Source organism: Cervus elaphus, chromosome 4, assembly GCF_910594005.1.
Source record: "Cervus elaphus chromosome 4, mCerEla1.1, whole genome shotgun sequence".
Lineage (NCBI taxonomy): Eukaryota > Metazoa > Chordata > Mammalia > Artiodactyla > Cervidae > Cervus > Cervus elaphus.
In genome coordinates, this window is record NC_057818.1 from 48683642 (window position 1) to 48698833 (window position 15192).

The 15192-nt window shown below is 58.5% G+C and overlaps 2 protein-coding genes across 7 annotated transcripts in view; one reads left to right on the plus strand and one right to left on the minus strand.

Moving 5' to 3' along the window:
* The window catches only part of ACTN4 (actinin alpha 4), a 74832-nt gene extending 73426 nt beyond the window's left edge, over positions 1-1406 (plus strand). For all 4 annotated transcript variants that reach the window (XM_043894720.1, XM_043894729.1, XM_043894714.1 and 1 more), the window contains one exon: positions 75-1406. In XM_043894720.1, coding sequence (XP_043750655.1) covers positions 75-233 — 159 coding nt within the window. In that variant the 3' untranslated portion in view covers positions 234-1406. The remainder of the gene's footprint in view (positions 1-74) is intronic.
* Positions 358-13976, minus strand: CAPN12 (calpain 12). 3 transcript variants are annotated; one of them, XM_043894871.1, is made up of 21 exons: positions 13729-13976; positions 12720-12789; positions 12431-12549; positions 12122-12255; positions 11210-11387; positions 10096-10170; positions 9937-10022; positions 9790-9864; positions 8874-9037; positions 8561-8790; positions 8052-8063; positions 7645-7853; positions 7285-7327; positions 7102-7161; positions 6570-6627; positions 6147-6217; positions 5995-6057; positions 5073-5151; positions 2084-2200; positions 1921-1979; positions 358-1836 (listed from the first exon to the last, which is right to left on the minus strand). In XM_043894871.1, exons 1-21 carry the CDS (start codon positions 13963-13965, stop codon positions 1810-1812), a joined length of 2166 nt encoding a protein of 721 aa, XP_043750806.1. In that variant the 5' UTR covers positions 13966-13976; the 3' UTR covers positions 358-1809. The 3 variants fall into 3 exon arrangements, 2 of the variants coding, with proteins under 2 accessions (XP_043750806.1, XP_043750817.1); XR_006339545.1 differs by lacking the exons at positions 358-1836; positions 1921-1979; positions 6147-6217; XM_043894882.1 differs by lacking the exons at positions 358-1836; positions 1921-1979; positions 2084-2200; ... (1 more) ...; positions 5995-6057; positions 6147-6217 and adding an exon at positions 6230-6395.
* Positions 13977-15192: the final 1216 nt, after the last annotated feature.

Here is a 15192-nt window from a genome sequence, read left to right on the forward strand (position 1 = left end):
AGGGCCCGGTGGGCCAGTGTACGTGCCGGGGGCGGGTGGGGGGTGACCCAGATTCCCACCCTGCCGCCCCCCAGAACTTCATCACAGCCGAGGAGCTGCGGAGAGAGCTGCCACCCGACCAGGCGGAGTACTGCATCGCCCGCATGGCGCCCTATCAGGGCCCCGATGCCGTGCCCGGCGCCCTCGACTACAAGTCCTTCTCCACAGCCCTGTACGGAGAGAGCGACCTGTGAGGCCCCGCTCGGAGAACCCCTGACCAAACGCCCCACTCCTCACAGCCTCCCGGAGGGGCTGGGGGAGCCCTTCCACCCCACCTCCGCACCGCGAGGGCCCCCGGCCCGCTCCTCTGACTCTGTATCTATGCAAAGCACTCTCTGTCGGTCTTGCTGGGGGGCGGGTGGGCAGGGAGGGGCTGGGGCAGGCTCTCTCCTCTCTCTCTGGTCGGCCGGCCGCACGGCTCTCCCTCCCCCTGGATGGGGGCCGGGAGGCTTACGGGGTCAGCGCTTCTGGTCTGGTAAATATATATGATGTGTTGTTTCGTTTTGGGTTTTTTTTTTTTTTTTTTAACTGTGGAGGGAACAGTGGATCCTCAGCAAAACAGGCCCCCTCCAAGCCCTAGAAACGGCACCCCCACCCCACCCCCACCCCTCCTCCCCCGAGGTCCCTTCAAGGCCTCCCACATCCAGGCCAAAGCCCGACGTGCCTTGTCCAGGAACCGCCGAGCCTGCGATGGGCCCTGCAGAGGGTGCCCAGGCCGCCCGGCAGGAAAGAGGACCTGCCTGCTCCGTCTCGCCTCCCCTCCAACTTGGCGTCACCAGAACATGAGGGGCTTCAGTCCCCCTCTCTTCTGCGATAGGAGAGGGGCCAGGCAGACCAGCCTCCAGCCCTCACCCCCAGCCAACCCCCCACTTTGCTTTGTCTGGACCTGTGTATCTCTTCAAATTTTCTAAGGACCAGCCCCCTTCCCCAAAACTCCCCCACTCCCCCCACACACACACAGAAAAATTCACACACACAAAAAAAAACAAAAAAAATCAACCTTTCAGAGAATTACTATTTACTTTATTAACTTACGGATTTATTATATAAATATATATTCACCTAGCAACATATCTTCGCCGCCTCTTGCTCTCAATAATGAAGACATAGCTGATTGGCTCCCCTCCCCCAGCCCCTCACCGATTTCTCTCTGATGTCTGCCGTCGGGCATGGGTCTCTGGGGACCCTCCTGAGGTGGAGGGTGGGCTGCTGGCCTAGCTGCCTGTTAGTGGATGGTTTTGCTCTCCCTTCCCTACCCACCCCCCCACCCTTATTTTTTTGAGTTTATTCTTGATTTTGTTTTTTCTCGGTTTCTGGATAAACCTCCCTTCTGGGGACAGGATAATAAAACATGTAATATTTTTAAGGATTCCTACAGTGTCCTCTGTTTTTCTATCCCTGTTCTGCACTTCTTCTGAGAGTGATGATGGAGCACCCCTTCCCAGAGTGAAGTGGGGGCTTGGGCACGCCCCAGTCCCCGTTCCCGTGAGTGTGTGAGCACAGGGGTGCCAGTGGGGACCCACTCTGGGCCAGCCACTGTTCTCAGCGTGTGACGTGGGCAAACTCCTGCAGCCCGCACAGGACAGGCGTGTGACCCTGCCCGAGGACAAAGCAGAGAGGTGCGGGGACTTGCCCGGTGTCGTCTGAAATCTGCTCCTGGCAGGCCGGCTCCCAAGGCCGCGCTGGGAACCACGGCCCACTGTCAGAGCAGCTGCCCCCTCCCCATGGCCTGGGCTGCGAGGGGGAGAGGCAGGGCTCCTGGGCCAAGATCTAGGAGAAGGTGGCCACCTGCATCCACTGGCCAGAGGAGAGAGGAGGGGTGAGGCTGGGGGCTCCCGGCATGCCCCCTCCCGCCACCCGCGCCCTGCATTCCAGGCTCACCTGTCTGTGGGTCAGGCAGACGACCCCCTCACCCCCATCCAGGTGCTGGCTGCAGTGGCCTGTGCAAAGAGAGGGGTGAGGTGAGGTGCGGGCCCACCTCCCTGGTCCCGCGGCCCCGGAGACCACCTCCCTCTGCCCCGCCGGCGCCGGGGAGGGCACTCACGGAAGATGCAGATAAGCTGGGCCATGCAGGACACGAAGCGCTCAAAGTCCACACGCAGGCGGCTGTCACGGTAGCGGCTCGTGAGGGCCTGGGTCAGCTGGTTGTTGAGGTGGAAGCCTGGGGGAGGCCACCTCTGAGGCCCGGCCGCCCTCTGCCCGCCTCCGGGTCGCACCACCCCCTCTGACTACCCAGGAAATGCAGGTCTGGCCCCACCTCTCCAGTCCGGGCTCTGCCTCATCCCAGCTGTGAGGCCCCAGGGCAACTCCCTTCACTTCCTTATCTGTCAAATGGGAACTAGGTCAGCCCTGACCCCGTGAGCATGTGAAGGTGTTAGATGCCGAGAGCTTAGGACAGTATCCGCCGGCACGTTGTTAACTATGTCAGTGTTGCTACCCCTTCAGACTCTGAGAATTTCTGCTAATAGACACTGGAGAATACCTCCATGCAGCAAAGCATTTTTGCCAGTCCAGTATGGAGTCAATATCTTGACACTCCACATCAGGCGCCATTTCTAGAGTTTAGAAATCATCTCTGGGGTTCTTCCCTGGTGGGCCAGTGGTTAAGGCTCCTGCTCCCCCACTGCACAGGGCATGGGTTCAATCTCTGGTCCCTGGTCAGGGAACTAGGATCCCACATGCCATGAGGAGTGGCCAAAAATAAAGCAAAAAAAAAATATATATATATATATATATTGTTTAAGCTTCTTTGACAAGGACTTTCAAGAGAGGCCTTTAAAAGCTGGTACTTGTGAACCCCCTTACCCAGGTTACTGGGCCCTAGTGACCATGACCTCCTGGTTACCCCTCCCCAGGGCCCACACTGTCCCTAGGCACCTGGTGGCCCACACAGGCTATGCCTCATCACCTGCTCCCCTCACCCACCCACCCTTACTTGACCTAGGGCTTTGTCTTGCTGCCTTCTTCACTTGATGTTCCCTCCTCCCAGAACACCATGTCCTACTCTGGTACACACCTCCTCCAGGAAGTCCTCTCAGATACTCAGCCCCACCCCCACAAGCAGCATCAAGCTCCCCCTCTGGGCTCCCACAGCTCCCTGCACCTCCACATCCCTGCCCTGAGCATCCTCCTTCCCAGGCTGTCAGTCATTAGTGGCTCTGGGACTAAGCAGGGGAGAGGTCCGGGAAAGGCGCCTGATCACCACAGAATCCCCAGCATCAGCCAGCACAGGGCCGGGAGCAGGGCGGGGTGCGGGGGTGTTCCTGGAGCAGTGGACAGGATAAGGTCAGAGCAGGTTCTGCCAGGCCCCCCAGCGCAGAGCTGCCAGGGTCTTCCGGCCATGGCTTCCCGCTGGCCACTCCCTGGCATTCCCTCCACTACACGCAGCCTTCCGCTTGCCTGCCAGCTCCAGCCTCACACACACCCTGATCCTGGACTTGGCTCTCCCTCCTCCCGCTGGTAAGTACTAAAGAGCTGTCCTCCCAAGGCTCTCCTGTCTTGCCCCACCAATCTCTGTGACCACCTCTCCCTCCCCACTGGGACCCAGCCATACCATCCCCCCAATCCCCTCCTCAGTCCTCCTCTCCATCACTGAGCCCCGTCGTTCACTCCTCTCCCTTCACACTGGCCTCCGTAGCGCCTTTCCACTGCCTTTCCCTCTGTCTGGACGGCTCTTCCCCAGTGTCCCTGAGGCTCACTCCCCGTCCTTCAGATCTCTGTTCAACCATCACTTCAGTGAGGCCTTCCCTGCCTGCCCTGTCTCAACCTGCACCCTGCTCACTGCTTGTCCCAGAACCCTGGCCTGCTTCCTTTTCCCACCACAGAACTCCTCACCAGCAGATGCTCTGCTTGTTGGTGTATCCGCACCACCAGAATGTCATCCCTGCGAGAGCACTTTTCTCTGCCTAGACTGACACCAACCCCCTACCCAGGGATACTGAGAGAACAGCACAACCTTCCATCTTCCCCTTCTATCTCCCTGGGACTCTTTCTCAGGCTCACATCTCCCCATCTTCTCAGACTCCATCTCTCCCACTGTCTTCTTGTTGATCAGTCACTCAATCGTGTTTGACTCTTTGCGACCCCATGGACTGCAGCACGCCAGGCTTTCCTCTCCTTCACCATCTTCTGGAGCTTGCTCAAACTCATGTCCATCGAGTCGGTGATGCCATCTTATCCTCTGTCGTCCCCTTCTCCTCTTGCCCTCAATCTTTTCCAGCATCAGGGTCTTTTCTAATGAGTCAGCTCTTGAGTTCCTTTCTTTTCTTGTATTTCCCTGGACCTTTGACCTCCCCCTTCTGCTTCTCAGACTCTGGGTCACATCCCCCCAGCCTCCCATCCCTCCTTGTTGCATCCTTCCTTTTGCTATGGCCGATGAGCCCTGGGGGAGGGGTGTGGGGTCTGGCAGTTCGTGTCTGATCCCACCTCTCACTCCTTCCATGCAAGGTGGGGTGGGGGGCAAATCACCCTCGCCCTGTGTGGCCCTGGAAAAGCGTGGGTCTCTGGCTCCATGCTGTGGCCAGGGTTTTGTGCTCCCACACAAATAGAATGGGGTTGTTCTATGTCTCCTGCAAGAACTCAGGAAGGCTCCAATGGGAGCCTTCGTTTAGGTGACCTGGTCTGCACGAATGGAAGCTAAGTTCCCAGCAAAAAGCCCTGTGGGCGCCATTCCACAGGCTCCTTCTGGCCACCCTCTGTATGAGCCATTTTACAGAGAGGAAAACAGAGGCTCCAGGAGGTGGACTCAAGAGCCCAGGGCCACCCAAGGAGTCCAGGACATCCTACTCTGAGGCCTTGTGGGCCAGGGCCTCTCAGACACCAGTTCCCTAGGCAACCCCCTTCCCCTCCAGGGAGGGCCCACTCCCACAGTGCCCTCCTCCCCCCACACAGAGGAGTCTCCTCCTTGAGCCTCTTTTAGGGTCACCCAGTTCCTGCACAAACTAAGGTGTGGGCTTTGTGGGTGCAGGGGAGGGGTGTGGGGGAGGTGGGGGAGCAGATCCATCCCCAGGAGCCCCCAGGACCTCTGTCCATACCCGCTGCATTCAGCGCCAGCCTCAGCTCATAGGAATTCATGGTTCCAGAGGCGTCCTCGTCGAACTTATCGAATGTGGCCTGGGCAGGGAGGTCTGGGTCAGTCCCGCCCCCACGTCCCGGAACATCCTCAAGAAGGCTGAAAGGGGGCCTGGGTTCCCACCCACCTCCCTTTCTTCCTGGCTTTTCCATGCCAGCAGCTGAACCACTTTGGGCCTCTGTTGCCCACTCCGTAAGTGGGAATAATAGTACCAGTGGTAATAGGGGGGTTGTGGGGACAAGGTGAGATTCTACCCACAAAGGGCTCAGTGAACAGTGGCTTGTCACTTGTAGTTTGGACAGGCCTGGGACTGTTTCCTCCTCACGGAGGTCCAGAGCAGAGGGAATGATGGCCTCCCAGCCACAGACCAGCAAAGGCCCCCTCAGGTCACACAGACAGCAAGGGGCTGAGCTGGGAGCTGGGGTTCCAACCCAGGATCAGAGTTTGCTCTTGATCCTTGAGCTATTTTAGTGCCCCCTAAAGGGACAAAGTGGCGCTAGGGGTAAAGAACCCGCCTGCCAATGCAGGAGACAGAAGAGAGGCGGGTTCGATCCCTGCATCTGGAAGATCCTCTGGAGGAGGGCATGGCAACCCACTCCAGTATTCTTGCCTGGAGAATCCCATGGACAGAGGAGCCTGGCAGGCTATTGTCCACAGGGTCGCAAAGGCTCAGACACAACTGAAGCGACTTAGCACACACACGCAAAGGGACAGCAGAGAGGTGGGGGGGCAGGGACATTCCAGCCAGATGCCTCAAGGTTGGTGTAGTGCTGACCAGTTCCCCTTCTCCCCCGGGATCCCGCTCGCCCACAGGGCACCTAGGCCTATTAGTAAAGGTTCCTGTCCCTCCAGGAGGAGGTGCCCCGCCCAGTGCCCCACCTTACCTGCCACTCCAGGAGGTGGCCCCAGAGCTGCTGGAAGTGGTACAAGTCCAGGCTTCCCCCATGCTGGGGAGGGAGCATCTGGTTAAGGTCAATGTCTCCAGAAGGGGAGCCGAGGCCATTCCCCCTCCCCAGGCACTGCCCCCATCGTATACCCCAAAACACTGCAGCAGCTGCTCACAGGTCCTGAGCCCGATTTCTCTGGGGGTCTGGGCATGGGCCCTGGCTACAGGGAAAACAAAAAGATAGCAGCACTTCCTGCATCCTGGCCATCACAGTAAGTACTCAGGATTATTGTTATCCCCGAAAGTCCTGCGACTGATGGAAACTAGCAGAGCTGAGATTTGAACCCAGGCAAGGCGGTCTGGGTCAGTGCTTAGGGCAGCGACACTCCCTGCTTCTCCCTTAGAGGAACGGAGGCTTATGAGTGGCCACGGGTCCCATCACAGGATCCACAGTTTCGGCCACAGGGGAGATGCTGGCAGGCTGAGGCCAGGGTTCCCGCGGCTTTCTCCCAGCAGCATCGTGGATAGACACACATGGGGCTTCTGGGGGTTCACTCTTGGTCCCCAACTCACCAGGCTCCAGGGCGATGCTTAACAAGACCTGGAGCTGAGGGGCGCCAAGTTCTTCCTCCTGGCGAGGACAGAGCTGGTTGTGAGGATGCACTCAGGCAGTCATTCAACAAACAGCCCGGGGAGGGGGGCCCAGACAGCATGCTGGGAGGTGCTGGGACATGGCAGAGCCTGAGAGAGCCCCGGGCCTGTCAGAGCTCCTGGTCCATGGAGGGAGGGAGACGTGTCCACAGAGAGGTCAGGGTTGCAGTAGGGAAGCCCTGGGCTGCTGGAACTCGCAGAGGCCAAGTGGCTGACATGTTTGGGGAAAGAAAAGGCCTTGGCCTGGCAGGGGTTGTGAAGGGAGAGAAAGCAGTCCAGCAGGAGGGTACAGACTGAGCAAAGGCCCTGTGGCAGGGAAGAGCTGTGAGTGTTTTGGCAAAAGAAGTTCATGATATTTAAGCACAGAGAGACTGGGAAACTAAAGAAAAATGAGATGTTTATGACAAGAGAGGGGAGAGGAGGGAACCCATTTAGCCCTGCCACACCTCCTCACCTCTCCTGCCAGCTCCTGAAAAAGCTGCTGCAACTCCAGCTCCAGGGGAATGTAGGGGACCTGTGGGGTTGGGGGTAGTTTAGTTCTGACCGAGAAGTTCCAGGCCCCCCCCCCCCACCTTCCCCCGTCTCGTCCAGCCCACATACACACACCATAGCGCCCCTTCCCAGAGCCGCGCCTCACCATAAGGGCATGCAGGTCGGCGCTGATCACATCATCTACCTCCCTGCAAATTACAGACGGGAGATGGGGAAGGGGGCTGCTCACCCCGCGTCTGAGGCTATGGAGCACTCGGGGTCTCAGGTGAGACTCAGGTGGGGTTTAGGTGGGATGGGGGCCGGAGCTGACGCAGGAGGGGCTGGGGACCCCGGGGGCGGGGCTGGGGTCCCGGGGGCGGGGCTGGGATCTCGGGGGCGGGGCTGGGTGGGGTGGGGAGGGCCCGGGGACGGGGTCCCGGGGGCGGGGCTGGGATCCTGGGGGCGGAGCTGGGGGGCCCAGGGGCGGGGCTGGGATCCCGGGGGCGGGGCTGGGTGTCCAGCTCACATGGCAGTGTGGCGACGCTCAGAGAACACGCGCAGCGTGAAGTCGGCCTCATCGCCCGCACGGGCGGCGCTGGGCACCACCAGGTAGTGGCCCGGGCGCAGGCGGCAGCGGCGGCTCACGTCGCGGCGGGCGCAGAATGGCGAGCGGTCGGCGCGCAGCAGGCCCGACAAGTGCGCGCGACTCCGCGGTGAGTCCCACAGGCCCAGTAGCTGGGAGGGATAGGGCGGCGTGACCACCACCGTCCAAGTTCACCCCATCCGACCTCCGACCCACCGCACCTTCCACACCACCCTGGACAAACCCACTGGTCACCGATCTCCCCAAGCGCGCCTCAGGCCCCCAGGTTGTAGGAGCCGCTGGGGCTGGTTCAGGGATGGATGGAATCTGGGGTCTTTTCTGACACCCACCTCCTCTGGGATCTGCAAGAAGGAAGAGCCACGGGAGTCAGGGGTCTGGGAGGCAGCCGCCAGGCAGAGCCCTTCCCTGCTCCCTCCACATCCCTGCCTCTCTTTTCTTCCCACCCCACCCCTCCTAAAGGCCCTGCCCCTCAGTCCCTGACCTAGCCCCTCCTGGCCACATCTCCCATCTGTGCCCTCAAGTGCCTTCTCTGCTCCCGGGTCCACTCCCAAATCCTCAGCCTTGCCTTCAGCCCTTTCTCTGACTCCTTTCTGACCCCTCATCCCTCTGCCCTCTGACCCCCAGTCTCTTTCTGCACCCTCCCTAGCCCTTCAGTCTCTCCTTGAATCTCTGGTGTCCTCAGCTGTCTCCTGACCCTGATCCTTGGCCCCCATCCACTACCCCCTCGGCCTCCTCAGCCCCTCTCCGCCCCTCAGATCCCACCTTGGCCTTCTGTACCTCCATGCCTCTGTGTCTTCCCCTTGCCCCCCCACTGCCTCTGCTCAGCTCGGGGTCCCACCTGGAACACATGGAATCCCACGGTCAGGTATTTGAGGCCCCGGGCCCTCAGGCGCCGCTGGTTGCGCTGGATGAGTGACAGGAGAACAGTGCATTTGGGGGTGCGAGCACCCCGTGCGGGGCCCCGTGCCCCTGCTGCCCCCCAGCACCACAAGGACCCATCCTCTTCCTCATCCTCTTCATCAGGCTCCAGCAGCGTCAGCCGGAACTGGGGGTTAGTCCAGAAGGTTTCTAGGTAAGGACAAAGAGACAGGGTTACCCAGCCTGCCACAGCCCCACCCCCGCTTGCCTTTGGGGCCCCCTTCAGGCCTCACCGGCACCAGGCTGGCTCCCACCAGAGTTGAAGCCGCGCACCCAACGGCCTTGGAAAGTGTGGATGTGCCAGCCGCCTCCAGCCGGGCTGGGGCCCAGCACCTCAGGGCTCAGCGAGCAGATCTGGACGGTGTCGAAGTGGCGGAAGAAGTCTAGCAGCTCCATCCTGGATGGTGGCTGGTGGTCAGACCCTGCCCGGGCCCTCACATCCCCAGGGCCCTAGTCTCCCAAATTGTCCCGTGACCCCCTCAATCACAAAGCCCCCTGAGCTCCTTAAATGTTGCCAGTTACACATCAGTCCCCAAGTTAGACCCCGCCAGCCCCCCTGGTGCATGCTGTGGTAAGTCACTTCAGTGGTGTCTGACTCTTTGCGATCCTGTGGACTGCAGCCCGCCAGGCTCCTTTGTTCATGGGATTCTCCAGCAAGAATACAGGAGTGGGTTGCCATGCCCTCCACCAGGGGATCTTCCCAACCCAGGGATTGAACCAGGTCTCCTGCATTGGTGGGTGGGTTTATCACAAGTGCCACCAGCTCCCCTAGATTTCTCCCCAGATACTGAGACCCTCAGACTCTCTATTACTAGCAAGTATCCTTCAGCCCCTCAGCTTTGCCAAATTTCAAGAAATGCCCCCAATGTCACCAACTCTCCCTCAACTGTGCTAAATATCACCCATCCCTCTTCAACCTGTTGAAGATTACTATGCTTCCCAATTCCCCTAATATTACTGCTAATTCTTCAGCTCCCCAAAATAGAACCCAGCTTCCCAAATTACCACAGATATGGTCAGTTTCTCTGCCACTTAGGACTTATCCCCATGAACTTCTCCCGTGTTCCTTCAAGCGGGACTTGCCCCCTCCCTGATCCCAGTAGCCTGGCACCCCTCGCCCAGGCAGACGTGGGACCCTGCCCCACTCACCAGAACTCGCCATCCTCCTTTTTCACCAGCAAGGCATCTCGCCACTCTGTAGGGAGCGCATCCCAGCGTGGGCAGCTGGAGAGACTGAGGTGTAAGGGGGGGGGCGGGGGGGAGCCGAACCACCCACCCACCCCAGATCCATCCCACCTGTCGCTCCAGGCCCCATTCCACTCCACTCGGCCCCATGGGTTCCGCAGCCGCAGCAGCCGCACCTTGGTGAAGCCCAGTGACACCTAAGGGAGGCATGGTCAGTGGGGAGTTTGGTGCCCGGACACCCCTTGCCAGCCCACCCTGGGGATTCCTCACCTTGTGTGTGCCCGTGACTGAATATGCATGTCCCTTCACCAGCCCGTCTTCTGTCCGGTACTCACCCCGATCACTCTGGGCAGAGGACAGGGGACAGTGAGCCACAGTGGGGGACAGGAGGGTGGCTTCTCCTCTCTGCACTGCCACCTCCTGTCACCAAGGCGGGAGTCATCCAGAGCACCTAACTGAATGGCACCGGGCTCCAAGAGGGTCTGGGAGTTGGGGAGGGAAGGCAAGAGATGGGAGAGAGAGGCAGATAGAGATAAGAGACCAAAACAGATGAGAGAGACAGAGAAATGGCAACAAAGAAAGATACAGAACAAAAAGAAAGAAAGATACAGAACAGAGAGGAAAAGAGGCAGAGAAATGCACAAGACAATCAATTACTGAGTAGAGGATTAAGTAAATGAATGAATGAATGAGTTAGACTGACTCAGTGTTTGAGTGTGTGATTAGGTCACAGATGGACATGTGACCCAAACTGAGCCCATGAAAAGTGAGCACGGAACTTTCATGAAACTTCTCAGAAAGAGACACGTGTTTTCACCCTCCTCCCACCTGAGTATGGGCTTCCTAGTTGGCGCAGTAGTAAAGAATCTGTCTGCCAATGCAGGAGACCCCAGAGACTCGGGTTAGACCCCTTAGTCATCCCCTGGAGTAGGAATTGGTAACCTGATCCAGTATTCTTGCCTGGAGGCTCAGAGCCTGGCAGGCTACAGTCCGTAGGTGTCGCCAAGATTCAGATATGACTGGGCAACTGAGCACATACCACCTGAGTGGTAGGAGGAACCTACCACTGTGGGGGTCACTTTTGTGCCCGTGAGAGAAAAGTTTGCAAGTGAATCTAACCCAGAAGCAGGAATTAAAAAAAAAAAAAAAAAGAAAGACATATTCACGACATCCACTAAGCACCTAGATCCAGCTGTGCCTGAAGCTTAACTTGTTCTGAGAGCAAATAGATGTCCTTTGGACTGGCTCGTGTTAGATTTGTGAGAGAGAATAAGCCAACAGTGAAAGCAGAGAGGAGGAGGACATGGGACACTGCCTCCTTCTAGTCATTACTGTGCTCAGATCCTGGTTGGGGGGTGTCTTCATGGGGGTCGGACTCTCTCACCAGGGCAGTGGCCCCCACGAGGGACTCCTTGGCCAGGGCATGGCGCAGGATGGAGAAGAGGCCCGGAGGGTTTGGAGTGTCCTTCTTCAGGTAAAGCACCTCACCTACGCCCCCTGTGAAGTCCACAAAAGCCTCATTCATGTGGCCGCCTCGCATCACCTCATAGGAGCCATGGAGCCTGTGGGAGCAGTCTAGGGTCAGGCATCTGAGGCATGATTGAGTATCTTGGGCAATCCCTGGGATGTGCGGGGTGGGGTGGGGCTTCTGGCTCAGGCTGTGAGGTTCTAGTCTGAGGTCCCAGGGGCTGTCCCCAAAATTGGCAGGCTCTTGAAAAAGGCATATCCTAGAAGCCCTGGAAAGTCAGACCGGTGGCTCCTGGGGCCACCAGGACTGTGTGATTTGGGGCTCATAGGAGAGTTCTGTCAGAATTCTGGACTTCCTGGGGGCTGTGTCTGATATTTTGCATCTGTGGGAGATGTCTGCTTTGGGAATGATCCCTGTGGGCCTTGTCAGGGATTTCAGAGCTGCAGAATAGGGAAAAGCAAAGACCTGAGGGTCCCAGGGATTACACCTGATATATTGGAGGTATCTTGGATTTCTCGATGGATCAGGAGAGACTGAGATTACAGGTTCTCCAGGGTGACACCGGGGCCTGACATGATATTTCAGGCTCCTTCGGAATTATGAGTGTTTAGTGGGTATCTAGGAATATTTTGTGTGAAATATGGATGGAGGGAAGTGTTCATGATTTGGAAGTCATTAGGTGATGGTGTAACATGAGGGTCCTTGGTTTGAGATCTTTCGTGAGGTGTCTTAGGGGATCCCAGAAGTTGGGGGCTCCAGGGGTCCCCTGTGGCCTGAGGGCTGCTGGCTAGGACTTGGGGTTGCTGCTGGGGGCATCAGGATCCTTACTTAGCATAGGCCTTTTCCAGGAGTGGAGCCCAGAACTCGTTCCGCTGATCGGAGCGCACGAACATCAGCTTCCCCTCGCACACAGGCAGCCTGTCGTCCACCACGACGTCCACCCAGCGGCCAAACTGCCAGAGCTGGTGGGGGGGACGGGCAGGGCCGGGGCTCAGCTTCCCCGCTGGGCCCCAGCCCCCGCCCCCCGGACCCTGCTGCACCAGTCCGGGAATTCCAGCCCCAGGGGGACAGCGTGAGCTATGAAATCCACGTCACCCTGGGGGAAAATGAGGCATGAACAGAGGAACTGAGCTTTACCTGGAAGTGGAAGACACCTGCGTAGCCATGTTGGAAGCCCTGTCCCGGGGGGACCACTCGGGACAGGAGTCGGGGGTACAGAGTGAGGGAGGCAGCGGCCGCAAGAAACCAGCAGTTACCTGGGAGGAAAGGCTGGGGTTAAGGGAGGGTGGAAAGAAGGCACGAGGAGGAGAGGCTGAGAGGGAGGTGGGGGTGTGGGGTGGGGATGGGGAGGCCGAGGCGGGGCAGCTGCAGAGTCCCACTGCGACTTGTGGGATCTGGGGGCTCAACACGGGGTCAGAGGTCTCACCCAGTCTCCCCTGACACACGTCTGTTCGACTCATGTCCTCACAGATGAACTGGGGCTCAGTGCAAAACTCCTGCGGGTGATGAGGGATTACAGGCCTCAGCCAGGAAGGGGAGGGAAGGAGAAGCCAGGAGGTGAGATGCCTGCGCCCCCTCCTGCCCTCCCAGCTCTGGAGTAATGAGTGCCTCCAGCCCCGTGAGAGGCTTGTAAAGCCTGGGGCAGGTGTTTGGCTTCCCTGGGCCTCCCCTGACCCAGGATGGCTGACCGTGCTCTGAAGTTCCCACAGTGACCCTTCCTTCCTCAGACCAGAGGCCCAGCTCCCAACCAATTCCCTCAGACCAGGAGCCCAGCTCACAACCCCCTCCCTCAGATCAGGAACCCAGTTCCGAACCCCCTCCTCCCTCAGACCAGGAACCCAGTTCCCAACCCCCTCCTTCCTCAGACCAGGGGCCCAGCTTACAACCTCCTCCTCCCTCAGACCAGAGGCCCAGCTCCCAACCTCTTCCCTCAGACCAGGAGTCCAGCTCCCAACCTCCTCCCTCAAACCAGAGGCCCAGCTCCCAACCTCCTTCCTCAGACCAGGAGCCCAGCTCCCAACCTCCTCCCTCAAACCAGAGGCCCAGCTCCCAACCTCCTTCCTCAGACCAGGAGCCCAGCTCCCAACCTCCTCCCTCAAACCAGAGGCCCAGCTCCCAACCTCCTTCCTCAGACCAGGAGCCCAGCTCCCAACCTCCTCCCTCAAACCAGAGGCCCAGCTCCCAACCTCCTTCCTCAGACCAGGAGCCCAGCTCCCAACCTCCTTCCTCAGACCAGGAGCCCAGCTCCCAACCTCCTTCCTCAGACCAGGAGCCCAGCTCCCAACCCCCTCCTCCCTCAGGGATCAGGAGCCCAGCTCCCAACCTCCTCCCTCATACCAGGAGCCCAGCTCCCAACCTCCTCCCTCAGACCAGAGGCCTAGCTCCCAACCTCCTCCTCCCTCAGACCAGGAGCCCAAACCCCATCCACACATTACATGGGGCCTCTTCCATTCCACCCCTTTGGCCTTCTCCGAGTGGGGTCCCAGCTGGTCGTAGCCAAGGGCATCAGGGCCAGCAGGGAAGTAGGGATCTCGGAACAGGATCCCCTCATCCAGGCAGGCTGCTCGGATTGCTTTGAAGTTCTGGCCCCGAAAGAGCTTTGGGCCCTTGGTTTCAGGCCCTGTCTCCTCGTTAACCAACTGGATGGTGACTCTCCTGCTGCCACACGCCATCCGGACACTGTGGGCTCACGGGCTGGCGGCGGGCCCTTTAACCTCCTGAGTCACAGAGGCGGGGCCTCCCCTCTATCTGAACCCAGATGGGGGTCTTTAAGCAGTGAGGAACCTTCCCTCATTAATACTAATTGAGGGTTTGGGTTTCCAGGGAGCAAGGACGCCTCTTCAGTGGTTTCCGCCTCAAGGCGTGGGCCCTTCAGTTGTGGCCAGAGTAGCAGCTTAATGGGCTTGGCCAGCAGTTGGTTTGGAAGGTGGGCAGAGCGGAGGGAGGACCAGATGCCATTGTGGGAGTGCCTAGAAGGAGGTCAGTGTAGAGGGTGCGTCTCTGCCAGCTTGTCCCTGCATACCTCCCTGTGTGGGATGGAGGAAGGCAGGTTTGGGGAGGGAGACATCTTTACCTCTGTGTCTCTGTCTCTCCATCTGACAATTTCTCTCTCTACCTGCCATCATATCTCTCTCTTCTATTTTGGCCTCCATGTCATCTCTCTTGGCTCACTTTGTCTTTTCTCCATTTTTTGTTTATCTGTATCTGTGTCTCTAGATCTCCTGCTACCTCCATCTCTCTCTCTTTACACCTCTTCCTGATTCCCTTTCTCTCTCTGTATCTGTCCGTCTTGTGCATGCCCCACTGTCCATCCCTCGCCATTTTTCTCCCTGTCCTGTAACTCCCCAGTCACCTAAAGGGACTTTGAGCCCTCAGGACTCCTGTCTCTCCCCTCCTCTACAAGGCAGACCTCAACTTGGTTGCCCCAGGTTGACCACGGAGGGGCTGCTCTGCACCTACCTGTCCTAAACTGGGAGCCAGGCCCACCAGTGGCCATGACACCATATCCTGCCCACCTGTGGCTCAGGGCTCAGTGAAGCGGTATTTCCCCCAAAGTATGATGGAGCTTGGTGGAACGGCTGGAAGAAGGACTTTGGTTCTTGTCTTCTTTGAAGAAAGAATTCAGTGAAGAGACAAAGAACAATGAAAAAGATAAAAGTGTTTATTAGGAGCAAAGCACCTGTAGCAGAGCAACAGGGATTGTGCACAATAGGGGCGGATTAGGTTGCTTGAATAGTGATAGTTTTCAGGGTTTTTTTTTTTTTTTTTCTGGCCAGTTATCTCCATATATGGTCCTGGTATGGGCAAGCATCTCTCAACCAAGATGGATTCCAGCTGGTGTCTTCTCCCTCCTTTTGTCCTTCCCCTAGACTGAGGGCCTTCTCTGTGCATGCACTGAG